Source organism: Aulonocara stuartgranti (assembly GCF_965226115.1).
Source record: "Aulonocara stuartgranti genome assembly, chromosome: 23".
NCBI lineage: Eukaryota > Metazoa > Chordata > Actinopteri > Cichliformes > Cichlidae > Aulonocara > Aulonocara stuartgranti.
The window spans coordinates 21,199,143-21,217,835 of record NC_138958.1 but is presented as its reverse complement, the minus strand read 5'-3'; the positions used below and the strand labels follow the sequence as shown (position 1 = coordinate 21,217,835).

Genomic DNA, 18,693 nt, shown 5'->3' with positions numbered 1-18,693 from the left:
AGAAAAACCCTGAACTCCTGCAGGATGAGGAAGATGTGTGTGTGTGTGTGTGTGTGTGTCATGTTTGATTAGAGTGCTCCCCGCTGGGTGTTTGCTAAACATGATTGTCACAGGAGCTCGTCTTTAACCTGTTGTCAGGAAGTGTAAAACTAATGTTCTTTTACTGGCTTTTTCCACACAAATACAAATACACCAGTGATTTTCCCCATCATTGCAGACCTGATTGTTTGCGTTAAAGGTATAGTCAAATATATTTTAAGGTTATTTAACAGGAAGAAAAAAGGATACTGTACTCATAAATGTACTGTACTGTACTCAGTGGTAACAACAGCTGCCTTACTGACAGAAAAGTTCAGGATGTCCTCACTAACGTGACTAATGGTGATTTGACTAATGGCTGTCATTAGTCAGATGATCTTCTCTGACTAATTGACCTGCGTCAGACTTCTGTTACAAAGTTGTACTCCGTCTTTCAGACTAAATACAGGTGGAGGCTCTTCACCCAGTATTGACAGCTGAGGTAAACAGCAGGCTTACAGTCTTCTACTGAGATGGGAAAAGCTATGGTGTACAGTCTAAATTTAATGTTTTTGGGGATGTTTTGTCCCACAGCAACAGGAAGAGTAAGAAAACAGAACTGCAAACGATCGTCTACAGACTGTAACTTTAACAGGTTTCTATCCGACTGGAACCTATGTGTACCTACAAACTCCTAGTTATTATTATTATTATTGTTATAAAGAATACTCAAGAGTTATTGTTGAAAACTTTTGACACTATGCCCATTTTTGTTTACATTTTCACTCTGTAGGTTTTGGGGGGCTGAAGGCACCCCGGTGTAAATTAAATTCTACGTACAGGAACTTTGGGGGCGGGCCGAGCAGCTCTGAATATTAGTTGTGAGTGTTCAAAGATGTTCATCAGCCTTTTATGAATGCGAGATGTTTCCTTGGAGACAAAAATAGAATGATGGAAATAGGGCTGCTCAATTAATCGAATTTTAATCACGATTACGATCTGGGCTTTCAACGATCATTAAAAATGACTGAGCCGATTATTAGCCCCTCCCTCATTTATCCGCGACACCTTAAAGGCCGGTCCGTGAAAATATTGTCGGGCATAAACCGTCCGTGGCGCAAAAAAGGTTGGAGACCGCTGATTAAGAGGACCCGAGGGAAGCTCGGAAAGCTAAGCAGAAGTTATTTGGAGAGTGACTGCCGTTGGTTGAAAAGAGAGTTTAAAAAAAAAAAAACTTCAGTGGTGTTGCACACTATTTTATATTATTTTTTAAAAGTCATTGTTAACCCTTTAAAGCCGGTCAGAGCAGCACGCTCCGTTTTGCGTAACTATTGTTAAATCCCTGTAGAACCTGAACCGTGTAAGCTAGCGCAATAATTTGTTTTGCATATGAAACCGGAGGAGTTGTACTTACATCTGATGCCACCAGCTTGTCCTCGGTCACGGTTTCCTTCCACATATAGCTTTGCAAAAATTGCATAAAAAGCGCTTGCAGGAACAAAAACATAATATTCCAGAAACACGCTTTGCCGTTCCTATCAGCTGTTCGTAACACTTCCCACAGTGAAATGATGCACATGCTGTTTTCTTTGCAAATTTGCATCATAGGATTGTTTTTTGTTTTTCCTGCAGTATATAAAAATTGCTGTATCTCCAAAATAAAACTATGAAGACACTCAAAATAAATTTCCTGTTGTTGTAAACTATTTTTTGCAACTTTATTGTATTTAAAGTTTTGAGGGATAAACCTCTTAAATTTCTCCAAGTAGAAATATATGTAAACAAAACAAAAGCAATTTTCAATTTTTTTTGTAGTTTATTGCACTTTTTTGCAATTTATGTAATTACTATGGACTTAATGCATACATATTATTAAAATATGGGCTATAACAGTTGTATTGATGTATAGCAACTTGAAATGCTCCCACAAATGGCACTACAGCATGTAAAAAAAATAAATAATATAAGCTCTGGTGGACTTGGTTCTATAGTAGGTCTTAAAGGGTTAAATAAATATCGTCAAATAATCGTGATCTCAATTTCAGTGAAAATAATCGTGATTATCATTTTTGCCATAATCGAGCAGCCCTAGATGGAAATATTAAAACTGATTGAATGCAGGTTTAATTTAAACAGCTATGTTATTGATTTTTATTCACGGTAAACCGTTTTTATACGCTTCATCGGCTCTTCTCTGACAGTTTAAAATAATTCGTCAAGCTGAAATCCTCCACCACAGTTCAACATATATTTGCAGTTTGATGAGATCTGTCTAGCGTTGCGTATCGAGTAAATGTCTCCGGCTGTTTTGGTCATTTTAACACGTTTTAAGGGCCGAGCAGTTAATCCCAGAAACGGCAGACTCGACTCCAGATACAGAGGTGTGTGTTTCTCCCTCGTGGTGGTGCGGCATGTCAGACACGCTTTGGCAGTGTCTGCAGAGCTGCATACATATTTCATGTGAGGCAGCCAGAGCGTGCCGACACAGCAGATGGATGCTGGGATGGTCAGTCAGCAGATACACACCACCTCTCTCTCTCTTAGTTTACCTCTGAGCTCGCCTGTTCCTGATGTATTGATCAGTATCAGTGCTTTAAAATGAGCCTTGTTTTATAACTTTATATAGATTTATGCATCTGTACTCGTGTAATGCTCGCTGAGACCCAAAGTGACTGAAGTGACTGGCCTGTAAACAGATCAGAGTCTATTCATAGTAGATTCAAATGACTGCTATTAGTTATAAAGTATATTATTAAGACTTCTTCACACTAGACTCTAGTGTGTTTATGTAAAACCCATAAAATAAATGGCCTGATTTTGCATGTGTGGGTGTTTATGTCATTTCAGGATCAAGAACTGGAAATATGATCCACAGAAAGATTAATTCAAACCTTTTCAGTGTTGCTTAATCGTCTCTGTTAAAGGGCGTCTGCTTGCATTTAGAATTGAAACATCTAAATGTAAGTAAATCTAAAACTAATATATCTTGAAAGGACTCCGGCAGGGTTTAGCTTTGGCCTTTATTAAACTGTAAATAGTTGCAGGATATCAGTGAGGAGTATTTTCCCAATAATCCCAATAATCATGATGGCAGTTGCTCAAAATCCCTTTTTAGAGAGCGAGGTTGGACGGGTTACATCGGCACTCACTGTATCTCCAAAGGCCTCAGAGAAAACTAAACATGTGTTGAGTCTATATTAAAGATAACCTATAGCTGTCATCCTGTTTCTAAGCCACTAAAATAAAGAAGATAAAGTGAAATTTGCCTTGAAGAAAGAGACAAAAAAAGAAAAAGAAAAAGAAGAAAGAGGCTTGTTTCCCCAATGTTGCTCCCAAACCATAAGGAAGATGTGAATTTAAGATCTGTTGAAAACCGAGGAAAAAGACGCGTGTATAGTGTCTTAGGAGCAGTAACGTGTTTCTGAAGAGGTGATTTCTATTCATTCAAGGCTTCAAATGTTATTTTAAGGCTTTTCCTTTGCCTTAAATGCAGCAGCAGAGCTGTTTCCAGACACTTCTTGGTAATCCCATTTAACAGCCATGTCTCCATCTTTTCCTCCATCGGTTTTCAGTCTCCACCTGCCGGCTGCAGTTGACCCCCGGTTAATCCCGCTGTGCTCGCAGATCACCATTTCAAATATCCAGCTGCTTTGTGTCTCCTTCTATAAACCTCGCCGCAGTGACCCTCTCTGATGTGGCGGTGTTTGTCCACGCTCTTGCCGGGGTTGGGTGCTGCAGGGCCCGATAAGGGCAGTGGCGGCGGCGGGGTCCCCAGAGAGCCAGATTAAAGCTTAAAGGACAGGTTAAAGCTCTGCAGACCTCTGCGGACACTTAGATTCCAACTTTACTGCAAACAGCCTGCACCAGGAAGCTTAAACTCACAGGAAAATGAGAAATAACCTTCCTCAAAGTGCGCCGGCTATAAATCCCTCTCACTGGTATCTGTCAGAGGTCAGGACCCCACACGGGGTCACCAGATAAATCTGGGAGGTCACGAGATGATTAACGAGAGGAAAGAGAAAACAAATCCTCACACACACACAAAAAGCTAACAGCTCATTTTGGAGGACGTCGAGATAAAGCAGCCTCTTACCGCAGACAGCTCTGATCTGTTTCTGATCGAGCTGATCGATTGGAATTAACACAGCGCTGACTTTGACGAGACCTTGTCATTTTCCTGACCAAAAGCACCCACCATCTAAGTGCCCTTGAGCACTCTTTTACCTGCAGAGGGTAGAAAAAGACACTCCCCCCCCCCCCCCCCCCCCAATAATTTCAGTCTTTGTTTGCTTTCTGCTGCAGATTTTACCTTTTAAGAGGGAGGGCGCCCTCACAGGGAGAGCGCCTCACTGTGTTTGTACCAGTTAGTGAGCCAGCAACCTAAAGCCTTTAAAACCTATTAATTTGAAAGCTGCATTAGTTTCTGGACTTGATTTTCTTCCTCATTAAAGTCTTAGAAACTCACGTTAGTGTTCTAGGGTTAGAAAATTATATATTATGGAAGAAAAACCGGTGAGTTAGGTTTGGGTTAAAATGCATCGGTTGCCATGTCTTTTAAAGATTGGTTGCCATGAGGACCCCTCCAAAGACGTTCTATTCTGCGCACAAAATATCTGAATATGTGGATTAAGGTTGTGGAGCATCAGTCTAAATGGAGAAGCTCAATTCTGCTGCTTGTATCCTCGACCTGATGGGCGAGGGAAGGACTGTAGATCGACCAATAAGTCGACAGATTCAGCTCCATCTTCACCACAACAGATTACTACACTAATATACTTACTGTTGAAATACACTACTTACACATTTGTGCTCATGGACCCAAAAAACGTGACGTTTTGTGTCCATGAACTGAAGCTCTCATGTCCAGACCAAGGTCTGACCTCATGGTTGCCCGATTGGACGAATAAATTGATTGCAGGTGTTGAGCTGAGCTGTACACAGACTCCAGGACACAGACTGTCCCTCAGGACAAGTCGCTGTTTTTTTTTCCGGTTTGAGAACCAAACCTTCAGAAACACGAGGACTCGCTGACAAACATGCAGAGGACGGTTTTCATGTCTCCACCTGCCGTGACAGACTCCGCCGCCGGAGTCAGGAGCTGCATTGGTGGCTGTGACATCACTCGAGTTATCTTACGTCTGAGTCCGAGGCTGCTGCGGGATGAAAGGCTGCGAGGTGTGTTTGATGTCACGGAGGGGCAGCGTGCGTTGGCGTGTAATTTGCCATCTCGGCGTGGAGTTTGCTTCCACCATCCCCCTCCTCACCTTGATGCACAATGTTTCCAGCTTCGTGTGACAACGGCAGCCTTTACCCATCTCCGTCCAGCTGTTTCCACCTGTGCTTGAGCGGCAGCGACCCTCTCTGTACTTCTGTCGTCAGGTGGAGGTGCGTTTGATGTTCGGTGTCTCGTTTGGGGGGGGAGCACATTAACTACCTTTATGTGCTTCCCAATCGAAAAGTGGAAGGAGAAAGTTGCCCTCAGCTGCTCGTCTAATCTCGATTAATCCCACTAATCATCCACCCGGCGTCAGAGGCCGAGGCCTGACGGTGAGGAAGAGGAGGGTGAGTTAATCCTCCCCCGCACTCCTCCTCCTCGGAGATGAAGGGAGGCACTTCAGAGATGAGAAGTCGTGATGAAAGAAAGCGCTGAGAGAACAAGTTTCCACTCAGGATTTCGCTTTAATTTAGAAACTGATCAAAGAGGCGCAGGTCACGTGACAAACAGCAACCGCAGACCCACTTCTCACTTCCACCTTAAATATTTCAAAGTTGGAGCGGTGATGAAGCTGCACATGCTCATAGTGACACTGGGTCTAAACACAAGAGGACCCCCCTAAACACAGCATATGTGTAATCTTTGCTGTGAGGTACCTGAAGCTAAACAATGTTTTTAAGGTGGATTTATTCTTTCAATCTGCTCTTTAACAGCCCAGAAGCCCGCAGCTTCATATTGTTCCAGTGTGCAGATCTAAGGAAGCCACTTTTCCATCTTTTTCGTGTCCTCATAACTTCATAGGTTGGGAGATATCCAGCCTAAAGGCAGAATCACTTCCTCAACTTCACTAAGGCGGAACTCCTTAGTGTGTTATTACTGCGATCATCAGCATGAGCCCGGTGTTTCAGGGACTGTAAAACAGGAGGGACAAACTCAGATCTATGTTGGAATCTAGTGGTTCCTCTGGAGATGGAGACCGCTTTCAGACTTTTCAGTTTCTGTGTCTTTATTTTTATGTTTCTTGCTTACTGTTTGGGATTAAATCAGTGCACACTCAGGTTCAGTTAAACATCACTTAAATGTTTGTGTGTATTCCACCATCAGAAGCTCCTCAGCTCCTCTTTCTGCTGCTTCTTCCACCTCAAATTTGATTTTGTGCCCCTGTGGGTGCAGCTTTTGCCTCCATGGCTGCCCGGGAGGCTTCAAAGAGCTTGACAGACAGAGAGGAGAAAGAGGAGGCTCCACCCCTGCTTTAGAGGAGGCGGTGCAGACGGTAAAACCAGAGCTGGAGTTTGCTCTCGCGTGACCCCGCTACTGCCCAGCTGACTTACATGTAGATCAGAGCAGGAAGTAAAGCCACAGCTTAGGGTCATCAGGTCCTCAGCATTTATTTTAGGAAAGTTTCCAGCCTGCTGAAGGGAGAAACCTGCTCCAGAATATAAAATCCATGCTTCAGTGTCCAAAGTTGGAAGACTGAAACTGCCAGAAAAGGGAAAAAAATTATCAAAATAATAATAAATAATAGATAATAGACAATTAAAAAACAAAATAATTGCAAGTATATATGTGTATATGTATATGTATGTATATGTGTATATGTATATGTATGTATATGTGTGCGTGTGCGTATTCTAATTCATTATTCATTGTTGCAAAAAGGGGGCTGTACTTCAAAAGGTTATGTAAATAAAAGAAAAAAGGGAAGAAAATCTAAATTTAAACAGGAAGGTAAATAAATGCAGGTATTATTTAAAATGAAACGCATACAGGAGCAAACCAAATCGGAAGCATTCATTTATGTGAAATTTGATAAATTAATTAATAGCCATGAATGTTTTTTAATTTTTTGTTGTTGTTGCATTTATATATTCATTAACACATTTATTTTTTTTATTTTAGTACTTTTGGTCCTCCATAAGAAAATCTTAATGCCATCCTGTTTGTTTTTCATATTGCAGGACAAAAGAATTGTATTACAAAAATAGAGATAAACAAGCTTCAATGGACAAACCAATAAAATAAACACAAAAGTAAAATAGTGAATAAGTGAATTAACACCTAAAATGTCAATTAGTATATTTTTTATGAATAAGCTGTTGCATATATATATTTTATTACTTCATTCTTTCTTTCTAATTTGGGATTTTCAGTCCTCCTTAAATGTGTTTGAATGAGTGAATAAATAAACTGTTTGCACTTAGTTTTTCTTTAAATTGGAATTTAATTTAATTCAATTTTTTGGTTTGTTTTTATTTTGGCAGCTTCAGGCCTCCATATATTTAGCCATAGTGAGGAGAAAAGTGTCCTTCTCAGTGTTGGTGCCGCTAACAGAGCTTCTAAAATAGCCCAGGCTCTGCTGTAAGAGTAAATAATAAACACGTGGTTTAACACTCCGGCTCCTGTGAGGTCTCCGCACCGTGTTTCCCCATCATCCTTTGCTGCTGCCGCTGGCCGGTGTTCAGTGTGTGTCTGTGTGTGTGGAGCGGAGATCGCTCAGAGTGCAGCGGAGGACGGTGCGGTGGCTGTCCGGTCCGGTGTTTACTGTCGGCGGGTTAAAGTGTGAGCGGAGGTCCGGATCTTCAGCTGGAAATTCAGCGGCATTTGGAGCACAAGTGAAGCGGGTTTGAGGAGCGAGAGGCCCGGCTGGCTGCTGCGCGGCGCTGCGGGGGATGTGCGCACACAATGGGAGACCGTCCGGGACTCGAACAGCGTCTCCCCGCCCGGCTTGGTTTGTAAAGACACCGGAGCTGGAGCCGGGACTCAGCGCGGAGTGAGGACCTCCTCTGACCGGGCAGGACGCCTAAGACACCGGGAGGAGCTCAGCTGCGAGCCCCGTGGGAGCCGCGGAGGACGCGCCTGTGTGTCGTGAATCCCGCTGGGATGAACCCCGAGTGTCTCCTGCGTTCCAAACCGCTGTTTACACATCTGGATGAAGAGGAAAGCCTGGGTTTGGAGCTGGTTTATGGAGTTAATGCATGTTAGTTTACTGGATTTACCCGCAGACCCATCAGCAGCCTGCAGAGGTTAGTGCTCAGAGGATAAAACTAAAGGAGCAGTTCACAGTTTCTCTTTGAATCCGAATATTTTAAAGTAAAGGAGCAGTTCACAGTTTCTCACATGAGCTTTGAAGGAGGCGATGTACCTGCTGGACAGTAGCAGCTCTGAGAGGATGGAGAGAGGAGCTCCTCAGAGAAAGACTGTGTACCGGATCTCACTCACGCTGGTGAAGAGGGAGAGCTTAGAGGATGAGGACTCGGTGCCCCGGCGGGCAGAGAACCCAAAGGTGGGCGCCTTCAGGCGTGAGGGGTCGGCAGAGGTGCAGCGGGGAGGTCTGCTGGAGCAGCTGAAGGAGGTGGAGGACGAGTCGGAGGATTTCTCCTCTTCCCACGGCTACATGCGGAACTTTAGGACGTTCAGCACGGGCCAGCTGGAGCTCGGCAGGCTGAAGATCTGCCGGAAGCAGCTGCTGCAGCGGGGCGCCAAGGCCACCAGTCCGCTGGCGGAGCCCGGGCAGGAGGACGGCGGCGAGCGGGAGGTGGAGGAAGCACCACAGGCGCTGGTGGAGAACGGTGGTGTTGGCGAGAAGAAGAAGAAGCTCCTGAAGGCGAAGAGCGTGGAGGAGCAGAGCTCGGAGCCCGTGAGCAGCGTCGGGAAGCTGGCCCACTCTAAAAGTAACGGGGCGCCGTCCACAGAAGGCCCCCCGGAGACTCCACCTCCTCTGAAGCGCCCACCCGGTCTGCTGCGCCGCAGCTTCAGCTTCAGGCACTGGAGCGGTGGTGAGCTGCTGCGCCTGCGGGCGCTCTCCAAAGACAAACACCACAGCAGCTCCGGCTGCATTGGCCAGGACGCCGCAAAGAATGACGAGCCGGCTGCGCCGCTCCCCACAGCCCGCCTCCTCGACCCCACCAGAGAGAAGAGCAGGACACTGGAGGTCGGCGCCGTCCTCAACAAGACAGACTCCATGTCCGAGCTGAGCCGCTGGGAGAGGGCGCAAGGCAGCAAGAACCGCACACTGGACAACAGCGACCTGCTCCGGCTGGCGGAAGAGAAGGACGCTGCCGGGGCAGCAGGTGGAGGCTTCCTGCTGCGGGGAGGTGGGGGACGCTCCAGCGAGCGGCGCCTGGTTCGCTTCTTCAGCGGGATCTTCTCCAGGAGGGACGGTGCTTCCACGTCCACGCCGGTGGGGAGCCCTAGCACCAACAGGTCGCTGCGCCGCAGCCGGAGGACGGCGCTGTCGCAGTCCAGCACGGAGAGCATGAACGGAGGCAGCGCTGACGGTAAACACGTGACCACAAGGGTTTGAGTGTGTGGATGTTTGAGTGTGAAGTGTGTGTTTGTTTTAAACAGCAGGGTGGTGTTTGGTTGAGACTCTGCTGCTGTTTGTCTTTCATTACTCGGAGCTCAGCAAATTCAACACGAGGCAGAGCGCCATCACCTCCATCCAAAGCATGGTGAGACAGAAGCCAATGAAGGGTTAAAAATGTCAGACAGGAAGTAGGAACAGGGAGCAGTTTGACTTTTATCTGCAGCATCCTCTTTCCATGGAGAGGGGACGAGTGGAAAACATGACAGATGAGAGGAAGTGCATTAGTTGTTGTTCTCACAGATGGATGTTTTCTCCATCAGCCTCTGTCCTCTGCAGAGGAACCTTAAAGGCTCCATAAATGAGTCCGTGTAGGACCACAAAGACTAAACACAGAAACAAACACATAAAGCAGAAATCATTTGTAGCTGTCTCGGCTGATGCAAGGTTTGTTTAGAGGCTTTTATTCTGAAGGAGCTCTGTTTTGTCCTGTTCTTAGGGTCTCTGTGACCTTTCCACAGGCGTTGGGTTCTGCAGGTCTCTCAGAGGTGGACTAACAGGTTTAGAGTCTGATCACACAGAGGAGGTGGGGGTGGGTGGATGGTTGTGGTGGTGCAGGGCATGGCTTCACATGTTTGAGATTCCTGAGGCGTTAACCCCCCCAACCCAGCGAGCTGCTAGATGACGGCGTCTGGCAGGTAAGCTGTTGTTTCTGCAGACGACCTGTTTGTCCTGAGAGAAGTCCTGAAACTGGAGGCTGAAGTGTGGCTGTTCACACCTTCAGCAGTGTGGGAAAACCTTTCAAATTAAAATAACTAAAGGCAGCAGAACAATTAAATGCTGCTTTTCTCATTGTTCCCTCACATTTTGCAGATTAATCAAGAAAATATCTGTCAGCCTGATTTCTTACTTTGTTACTTTTTCTCTTTCATGTTCACACTGACCAAGAAAACCTCAGCAGGGAGGCCTTTATTTTGAAGTTCAACGTTCAACTTCTGTTTCTTTTGGTTTTTGAATGACTTGATTCTCTCTTCTGGCAGCGCGTTCAAAGGTTTACGCCTCCGCAAGACGAAGGCAAGCCAGGCTTTTAACTCCTAGTTTGAAGGCACAAAGCATCGCGTTTAAAATGCTGCGGCGCATTTTAACAACGGCTCCTCACCGCAGAGAGCACACACTCTTACGGCTTGTGTTTAACATGCTGCACGCGGCTTTCAGGCCAGCGTTCTGTCAGTTTTGAAGTTTAAAAAAAAAAGGGCTCAGTGTTCCTATCAGAAACACCGCCGCGCTTTGGTGCTCATATTGGTTGTTTAGCATGCCGTGCTACACAGTAATATTAACAAATTAATTTTATTTATATAACACCAAATCACAACAACAGTTGCCTCAAGGCGCTTTATATTGTAGGTAAAGACCATTCAATAATAACGGAGAAAACTCCAACAATCACATAACCACTTGTGAGTAAGTGCTTTGGCAACTGTAGGAAGGAAAAAACTCCCTTTTAACAGGAAGAAACCCCCAGCAGAAGCAGCCTCAGGGAGTGGCTGGATGATGATGATACTAATAATAATAATAACCAGGAACGGCGCATTTAAAGAAAATAATCTGTGTTGTTTAATATCAAATCAAATCACTTTTATTGTCACATCACATGTGCAGGTACATTGGTACAGCACATGTGAGTGAAATTCTTGTGTGCGAGCTTCACAAGCAACAGAGTTGTGCAAAATACAATAATGTAAACAAGCAAAATACAAGAATGGCTACATCTGAAACTAATAAATATATGTACAATATATAATAGTATATGCATTTCTGGATGTGTATACTAAATATTTTTCTGTGTGTGTGTGTGTGTGTGTGTGTGTGTAATTTGGCTAGACTCTTAGGTCTAAATGAGCTTCTAGCATCGACATACATGCTTCTCGTTGGGTGTTTGGCTTCATTAGCTCCACACTAATCATAATAACCAGAAGTGCTGTAAATGATTTAGAAAATGTTGTTGGGCTCTGCGCTCTTTTAGTCCATGTTTCGGTCTGTTTGAGGTATGAAATGTGGTGAAATGTCGACTTCACAAGCTCATGTTACCTTTTTTTAAGATTCCATGTTCTCCGTAGTAATCATTTTAATAAGAATAATAACTGTAATTAGTGTTTAATAGTTAGGAAATAATGTGTTTGGACGCTGTGAGCGACAGCTTCCTCGTCTTGCTCTGACGTGCCACTCTAATCTCTCTAGTCGATCAGTTTTTTCTTGTCATTTGACTCAACACCTGTATGCGCTTACCTCATCCTGCTGCTGCGTCCTGATTGGGTGATTTCAGAGCACCTACTCATCAGTGTACAGAGGGGAACTTTTTTTTTTTTTCTGTCCGAGGCCAGGGATTGTTGTCTGATAAAGACGGCCCCTGACCTCGCTGTCTTAATGGACTCGACTGGTGTGTGTGTCTGTTGGGAGTAAATGTAGGGGAATGTGTGTGTGTGTGTGTGTGTGTGTGCGTGCGTGCGTGTGTGTGTTTGACCTACATCCGCAGCCATGCAGAAGTAATATGGGCTGTAAAAATGCACACACTCAGTCTTGGATGCCAATTACTGCGTCTACGTTTGCATCAATTTATCTGCTTTTTTCTTTATCTTCCCAACACACACAACACACACACACACACACACACACACACACACACACACACTCGTGATTCTTCAGCAGCTGAAGCTCCTCCAGATGAGTCGAGCTGTTTCTCAGTTATAGCTTTGATCCTCCTCTCTGCTTTGCCTCCATACATAAACCTCACACACACACACACACACACACACACACACACACACACACACACACACACACACACACACACACTCACTCACTCACTCACTCACTCACTCACTCACTCACTCACTACAATGGGTATAATAGGGAGAAAATCCTATTAGAGGAAATGCTGCAGCAGGGAGCAGAGATGGAGGGATGATGGAGAGATGACTCTTCTCCTTCCTTACTTCCTTCTCCTCATTTCTCCTTTTATTTTTATTTTTTTCCTTGCTCGTCTCCTTCTCTTTATTTGACATCATTTTCTGTTTCCTTCCTTAAAGTGTCACCTGTTCGCTATCCTAACTTTGCCTCGTTTGTTCTACATTTCTTCTCTTTCTGTAACTCCACTTCTTCTCCTTTCTTACTTTTCCTTACCTCGTTTTCTTTTCTTGTTTCCTTTTCTCCTTGCTAAATTTTCTCCTCCTTCATCCCTTCATTTCATCCTTCTTTTCTTTCTTCATTCCTTCACCTTTCCATCCTTCCTTGTTTCCTTCTGTCCTTGCATGCTAGTCTTGTGTGCTCCTAATTTAATTCCTTCTTGTTTCCTTAACTCCTCCTTGAATCTTTTTCTTTTTTCTTCCTTTCCTTAACTCTTATTTCTTGTTTCCTTTTTATCAATCTTCCCTTCATTGGGTCCTTATTTCCTTCTCTTTTTGCCTTATGTTTTTCATTCCTTTATCCCTCCATTTGTCTTTGCTTGACTCCTTTTCCCACCTAGCTTTCTTTCTTCGTTTGCCCAGTTTTTCCTTTTTTCTTTTAATTTCTTTCCTCAACTTTTTTTCAGGTCCTTTTTTTCTCCATCCTCTGGTCTGCTTGTTTCTTTCTCACTGCCTAATTTCCTTCATCTGCTCCTCTTTCCTTTCTTCTATTTATTGTGTCCTTGCTTTATTTTCTTTCCTTGCTTCCTTCCTTGTGTTCCTCTCCTTGATGAGTTTAGTGAACTCCAGACAGAAAGAAGATGTTAGATTTGATCCTGAAAGCTCCATTTACTCCATTTGTCCATGCTGAGGTCAGTTCGCAGGCCATTCAGTCTTTAAAGCTGGCTCAGTTTCTTCTCACTTAGGTCCAGTAAAGAGCATTATAGTCCATGATACAGCTACACAGAGCAGGTTTAATTTGAGTTTGTTCTGCAGAGCCGAGGAAGCAAAAGTGGGCCAGATGCTGTCCTGGTTCTGGGTCTCCGGCGGGGACTCTGGCTGTATCATTACTGCAGGCGGGTCAGGCCGGCGGAGTGTGGTGTGTTAAAATAACCGGACCCGAGTGTGACTTCAGGCCGCGGCCTGGAAACCATCAGCCTTCTTTATTTTTAACAGCACTCGCACCAGAGTCTGTGAGGAAAACTGCATTTAACAGACAGGACTCTCTGTGTTTCACAGCTGCAGAGACAAGCTCTTCCCTCTTTTCTCTGCAGTGTTTTTAAATAACTGCATAAGCATGTGACGGAGCTGTTCGCTCATTAAAGAGCTCGGAGACGCGTCGATGTTGTAACACTGTTTTCACTGCTAACCTTCAGTGTTAGAGCAGCGACGCCTTGGCCTTCTGCCGCTCCCTCCTCGCTGGCACCGTATTAGCTGGCTGCTGTGTCGCCTCAGTGCTGGAGGTTGTTCAGGGGTCCTGCTTGTCCTCCTCCTCACTTCCTCTTCAGAGCCAAGTTGGCCCGTGTGGCGAGGCTTTGTGGCCTCTGTGAACAGAGCCGTGAAGCAGCACGGTCCACCTGTGTGCAATGAAAACCATTGATCACAGAGCTGACAGCTGATTTGTCATTGATTGTGTTAGTTTAAACCAGACGTGACCTGAAGGTCCTGCTGATGTTCACCACGTTTGCCTGGATCAATATCAGCCTGGTCTTTTCCTCACTGAGCAATATGACCTATTAACTTATTATCGGCATGGGATCAGCAGATACCAAAAGCTGAGGTGTTAGAGATGGAAAAAGTTGGAGCTTTGCATCCCTAACTTAAGCATATAAAGCCTCAAATGGTCCTGGGCCCGGTCACACTGCAGTCTTTATAAAATCTCGATTTATTTCTTACTAAATTTAATGTGGCCTTCGTCACTTTAATGGTCAATATAATAAACGTCTAGAGTCTAAGTGGTTAATAAAAGATCAGTAATGGTTTTCAAATGGACCAAAATCCAAAGGTCGTGGTGCTTGGTGTGTTCCTAATATTTTGGCTCTCTTGTATTTTAATAGATGATCATTTTGTGTTAGACTGCACACTCCTCAGGCTTCTTCATATCAGTTACTGGCTGACTGAGCTTAGCTTGTTTGTGTCCTGTAGTCCACGACTGGCCCAGTGACGTTGGCGTGCCGGTTGGAGTCCCACCCCTCCCCTCCCTGCAGCTTACAGCTCTTACATAAGGCTCAAATCCATCCGAGGACGCTCGCTGTTATGCTCTGAATCACCCCTCTGATACGCAGCATCAGCAGCAGAGCGAGCCAAAGTTGAGATGCATCCGGGACGGCGGTAACGCCTGATGTAACCACGCTGAAACAAACACCTCCTCCTCCGTTCTTTAGAGAACAAAGGGAGCAGAGCAGCCGAACTGATGAGCTAAAGATGCTAATAAACCTGGAATCAGTTTACAGACTGGTCTGTGACTCAGACCAGTTCTTTACTTCACCTCTCCCTCCAATGCTTTTTGTCTTGAGTTAAATTGGGACATTTTTTTAGTCTTGGCACTAAAACGAAGAAAGTAAATAAAACCGTTTGGGTTCATTTTCATTAGTCTTCTATCTTCCTGTCAGAACACACCCAAAAATGTTGTTTCCTAAATTCAGTATAGCCTTAACAAACTGAAGTGGTTTCTGAAAGGATTCTTGTCAAACATTAATAAGCAAACAGATTTTTATTCTGCAGTCTGAATCCTCACGTCAGTTTAAAGTTTAGTGTCTGTATCTGATTGTTGCCTGATTGTGTGTAGTTTTCAGTAGCTAAAAATAAGAAAAGCCTAAAGATGAGTCATTTTGTAGACAGACAAGTGGATGTCGAGAGGGAAGCAGATTCACACATAAAGATGGAAACGTGGCTTTTTTGGCAGAGTGCAGAGTGTTTTGGCCTCTGTACAGAGTGACTCCTACACGTGGATTTCACTGATTGTTGCTGTGGATGATTGCTGATGGTTATTTGTGTGTTTCATCCTTTGGCTTTTCATTTTTGTGACAGATCCAGGAGAGAAGGACAAGTGCTGCCTAAGCAAAAACCTTAGACTGTGAGATTTCCATCAGTAATGGGAACATCTAAAAGTTCATGTGTACTGTAAGCCAATGCATACAGATTTAAGGTTTGACTCTCATCATCCACTGAAGCACAAACTGGGTGTCATCAGGACGCTACAACATAGTGCGAACACCATCCCCACAGACAGAGCGGTCAGGGAAGCAGAAGATTACATCAAGAAGGCCCTGAGTAAATGTGGTTATCCCAGCTGGACTTCTGTCAAAGCTGGGAAGGCGCCTAAAGAAAGGACAACTGCTGCCTAAGCGAAAACCTGTAGTGATCCCGAATGTGTCAGGAGTATAGGAACAGTTAAGACGCATTTTCTCTAAACACATTATGAGTTGATAGTCTAAATATTTTGTGGACATATATGTAGTCACTGATGATGAAAACATGAACAAGATCATGACTGCGTCTCCTAGAGTCTGCATTCCTGTACATCCAAACGGCGTGACCTTGGCCTAGATTACTTGAGTTTAGTCACCAATGGCGAACCCTTCCACACCTTTTTAAATGAATGAAAAACTACTCAGAGTTGGTAGGAGCAGGTCAGGGTGGCTGATGTGCGTGTTCAAAACACAATAACTCTCACCAGAGACCAATGCCTACATCCTGGTGTCCTTTCTGAGGTCCGGGCTGTAAAAGTGTCTCTGTGAAGGTTCGGAAAAGGCAGCGCTTTCATCATAACCTATTTGCAGTCCCATCAAGAGGATATTTTGGGGGGGAATGTAACCTTATGCTTTTTTTTTTTTTGAGGAGATAGAGGTGAAGGAGGAGGACGTGAGGAGGCAGTGGGAAAAATCTGAGTGTAAGAACGTGTCAAAGTGTGTCAGCGTGAGCGTTAGATGAAGGCTGGAGCGCAGTTTAAGGCTGTTTGTTTCCAGGTGAAGTTCCTTCCCGCCCACACTTCTGTCTTTATTCTGCAGCCTCCGCCTGTAGTCTGGCTGATGGGGGTGAAGGTATTATGTTTGCTCTGACAGCGCTTCAGTTAAAGAGCTGTCTCACTGTAGAGAGCATTTCATTACAATGAGAATACTGATGCACTTCAGCCATTTAATACCTGCTGTAATCCTCGACTGCTAGACAAACATGTGGTGTGTTAATAGGCTCGAGTTACGTCTTTCCAGTCCTTATGTAAAGATTATTCAGGTAAACTGAAGCTACTGTAGTGTGTAAGATCAAACTGCTACTCCCCTTAATTAATGAGCAGCTTTTGTTAATGAAAGAACACTCGGAGCCTTTTACAGCCTCTCAGACGTGTTTGTTTCTGTTTTGGGGCCTAAATGCACAGACGCAGCATCGTTGCTCTGATTAAATGAACTCCTGACCATGAGTGTGTTTCAGAGTGTGTGTGCAGCAGTTTGTAGCCGGCGGTATGACGGCGGCTTTATTTGATTTGAGATGAGGATGAGAGCGGCCGGTGTGCTGCCAGCCAACCAGCACTCTGTGTGTGTGTGTGTGTGTGTGTGTGTGTGTGTGTGTGTGTGTGTGTGTGTGTGTGTGTGTGTGTGTGTGTGTGTGTGAGAGAGATATGGGGGATGGTTGTGTTGGACTGATTAAAAGGCTGATATTTGGGTCAGTGTGTGTTTGTGTTAAGCCGGTGACAGTGAGTCTGACGAGCACTGCTTATTGATATTGAGTCTATTAATGGACTCTGTTCATCGATTAGGACTTTATTTCACCGTTGATCGGCTCACCGATGACGCAGCTCCGCCTCACAGCTCACTCTCATTGTGTAAAGTTGCTTTTTAAATAATTAATTTACTTATATTTATGTAATAATTCTCCACAGTGGGTCTCTTGGTGATTTCCAAGGTTTCATGTTGGACATCTTCAGATTTTTGAGGTCCAAACTGACATTTATATTAAAATCAACCAACATATGATACTTCCATATCCTGTCTGATCTAAATGAATTCATTTCAGTGGTCACTGAGACATAAAAACTGCATTTATAGCACCAGAAAGCTTTATAACTGTCATCAGTCAGCCCTGAAAACAGCTGCTGGAGGCTTCTCTCCTTTAAATAATGCCTTTGTCCAACGAGACGTTGCAAGAACTTATTTTGGACATAATCTGGGCAGCTGAAGGTCAGATTGGAGAGAAGCCACATTTGTACTTGTAATTACTGACGTTTCATTGTTTCAAATCATTTCAGTTGATTTCAACCTTGTGTTTCTCCCAGTAACAAGTATAAACTGGAACGCAAACCTCTGTTGTGAAAGTTCAGAGAAACTAGGAGTGGTACAAATGTTTGTCAGCACAAGATCCCAAGATTTATACTTATATTCCTGGACGTGACACCCCTCCCCTCTTTTATCAGCAATTTCCATCAGTCTGGGCTCATATCTACTAGAAATGGAAGATTTTCCAGTTTTAAAGCATGAAGTCTAAATTTATACACAGAAGTTTCTTTTTCTGTCACACCTGAATCCCAGGGCCCACCAGCAGGAGCTAGAGGCACATTTTGTTTTATAGCCACAAGCTTTCCAACTTGCACAAACCTTCTGTGTGACGTGCAGAGATCAGATTTAACCTTTTAACCAAAATGAAATTGCTCGACACGTCTTATTTAAAAATCTGCCATAAATAAACCATCAGCTGTAAAAAGATCCTGCAAAAAAGAAAGAATTTTGTGGACTTCGGTGCAGCTGAGAAGTCATGACTGACACAGCCAAGACCAACAGACCAAATCTGTGAATTTTCTGTGCACCAGGCTGTGTTTACACACTGTATTTTAAGGAGGTATTCAGAGGACGTGGAAGTGAGAACAGAGCAACTAAAACACCTTTTCCCCTTATTTGTTTGCATGAGCAACACTTTTTATCAATGAACTGAAGTTCTTCCAGTTTAGAGGGTGAAATGTTCACATTTGGAGGCTTAAGAGCCAGTGAACTCCTTCATGGTGTCTAAGCTGAGGGTCCGGGTTGTCCGAGTATCTTTGCTCTAACAGTGAAGGAAGTGCAGCAGGTGAACATCTGTGTGTCTGTGACTCACATGCAAAGGTTCGTAAGCATGTGATCAGACCACAAAGAGTCCGTTGGACAGTTTTGCATAATTTCCCTGCTGCCTCCTTTGAGCGCAGGTCAGACGAGACCCTTCACAGTGTCACTGTGCTCCTGCAGGAGCGA

At 44.4% G+C, this 18,693-nt stretch overlaps 1 protein-coding gene across 8 annotated transcripts in view; it reads left to right on the top strand.

The window, feature by feature from the left end:
* The window catches only part of agap1 (ArfGAP with GTPase domain, ankyrin repeat and PH domain 1), a 188,034-nt gene that overhangs the window by 41,385 nt on the left and 127,956 nt on the right, over positions 1–18,693 (top strand). For 4 of the 8 annotated variants that reach the window (XM_082524685.1, XM_082524683.1, XM_082524684.1 and 1 more), the window contains exon 1: positions 7,570–9,510. The exons of 2 other annotated variants lie outside the window; for them this stretch is intronic. In XM_082524685.1, the coding sequence (XP_082380811.1) occupies positions 8,370–9,510 (1,141 nt within the window). In that variant the 5' untranslated portion in view covers positions 7,570–8,369. Of the gene's footprint in view, positions 1–7,567; positions 9,511–18,693 lie in introns of those variants that run through there. 2 more of the 8 variants (XM_082524687.1, XM_082524686.1) reach the window with 2 other exon arrangements.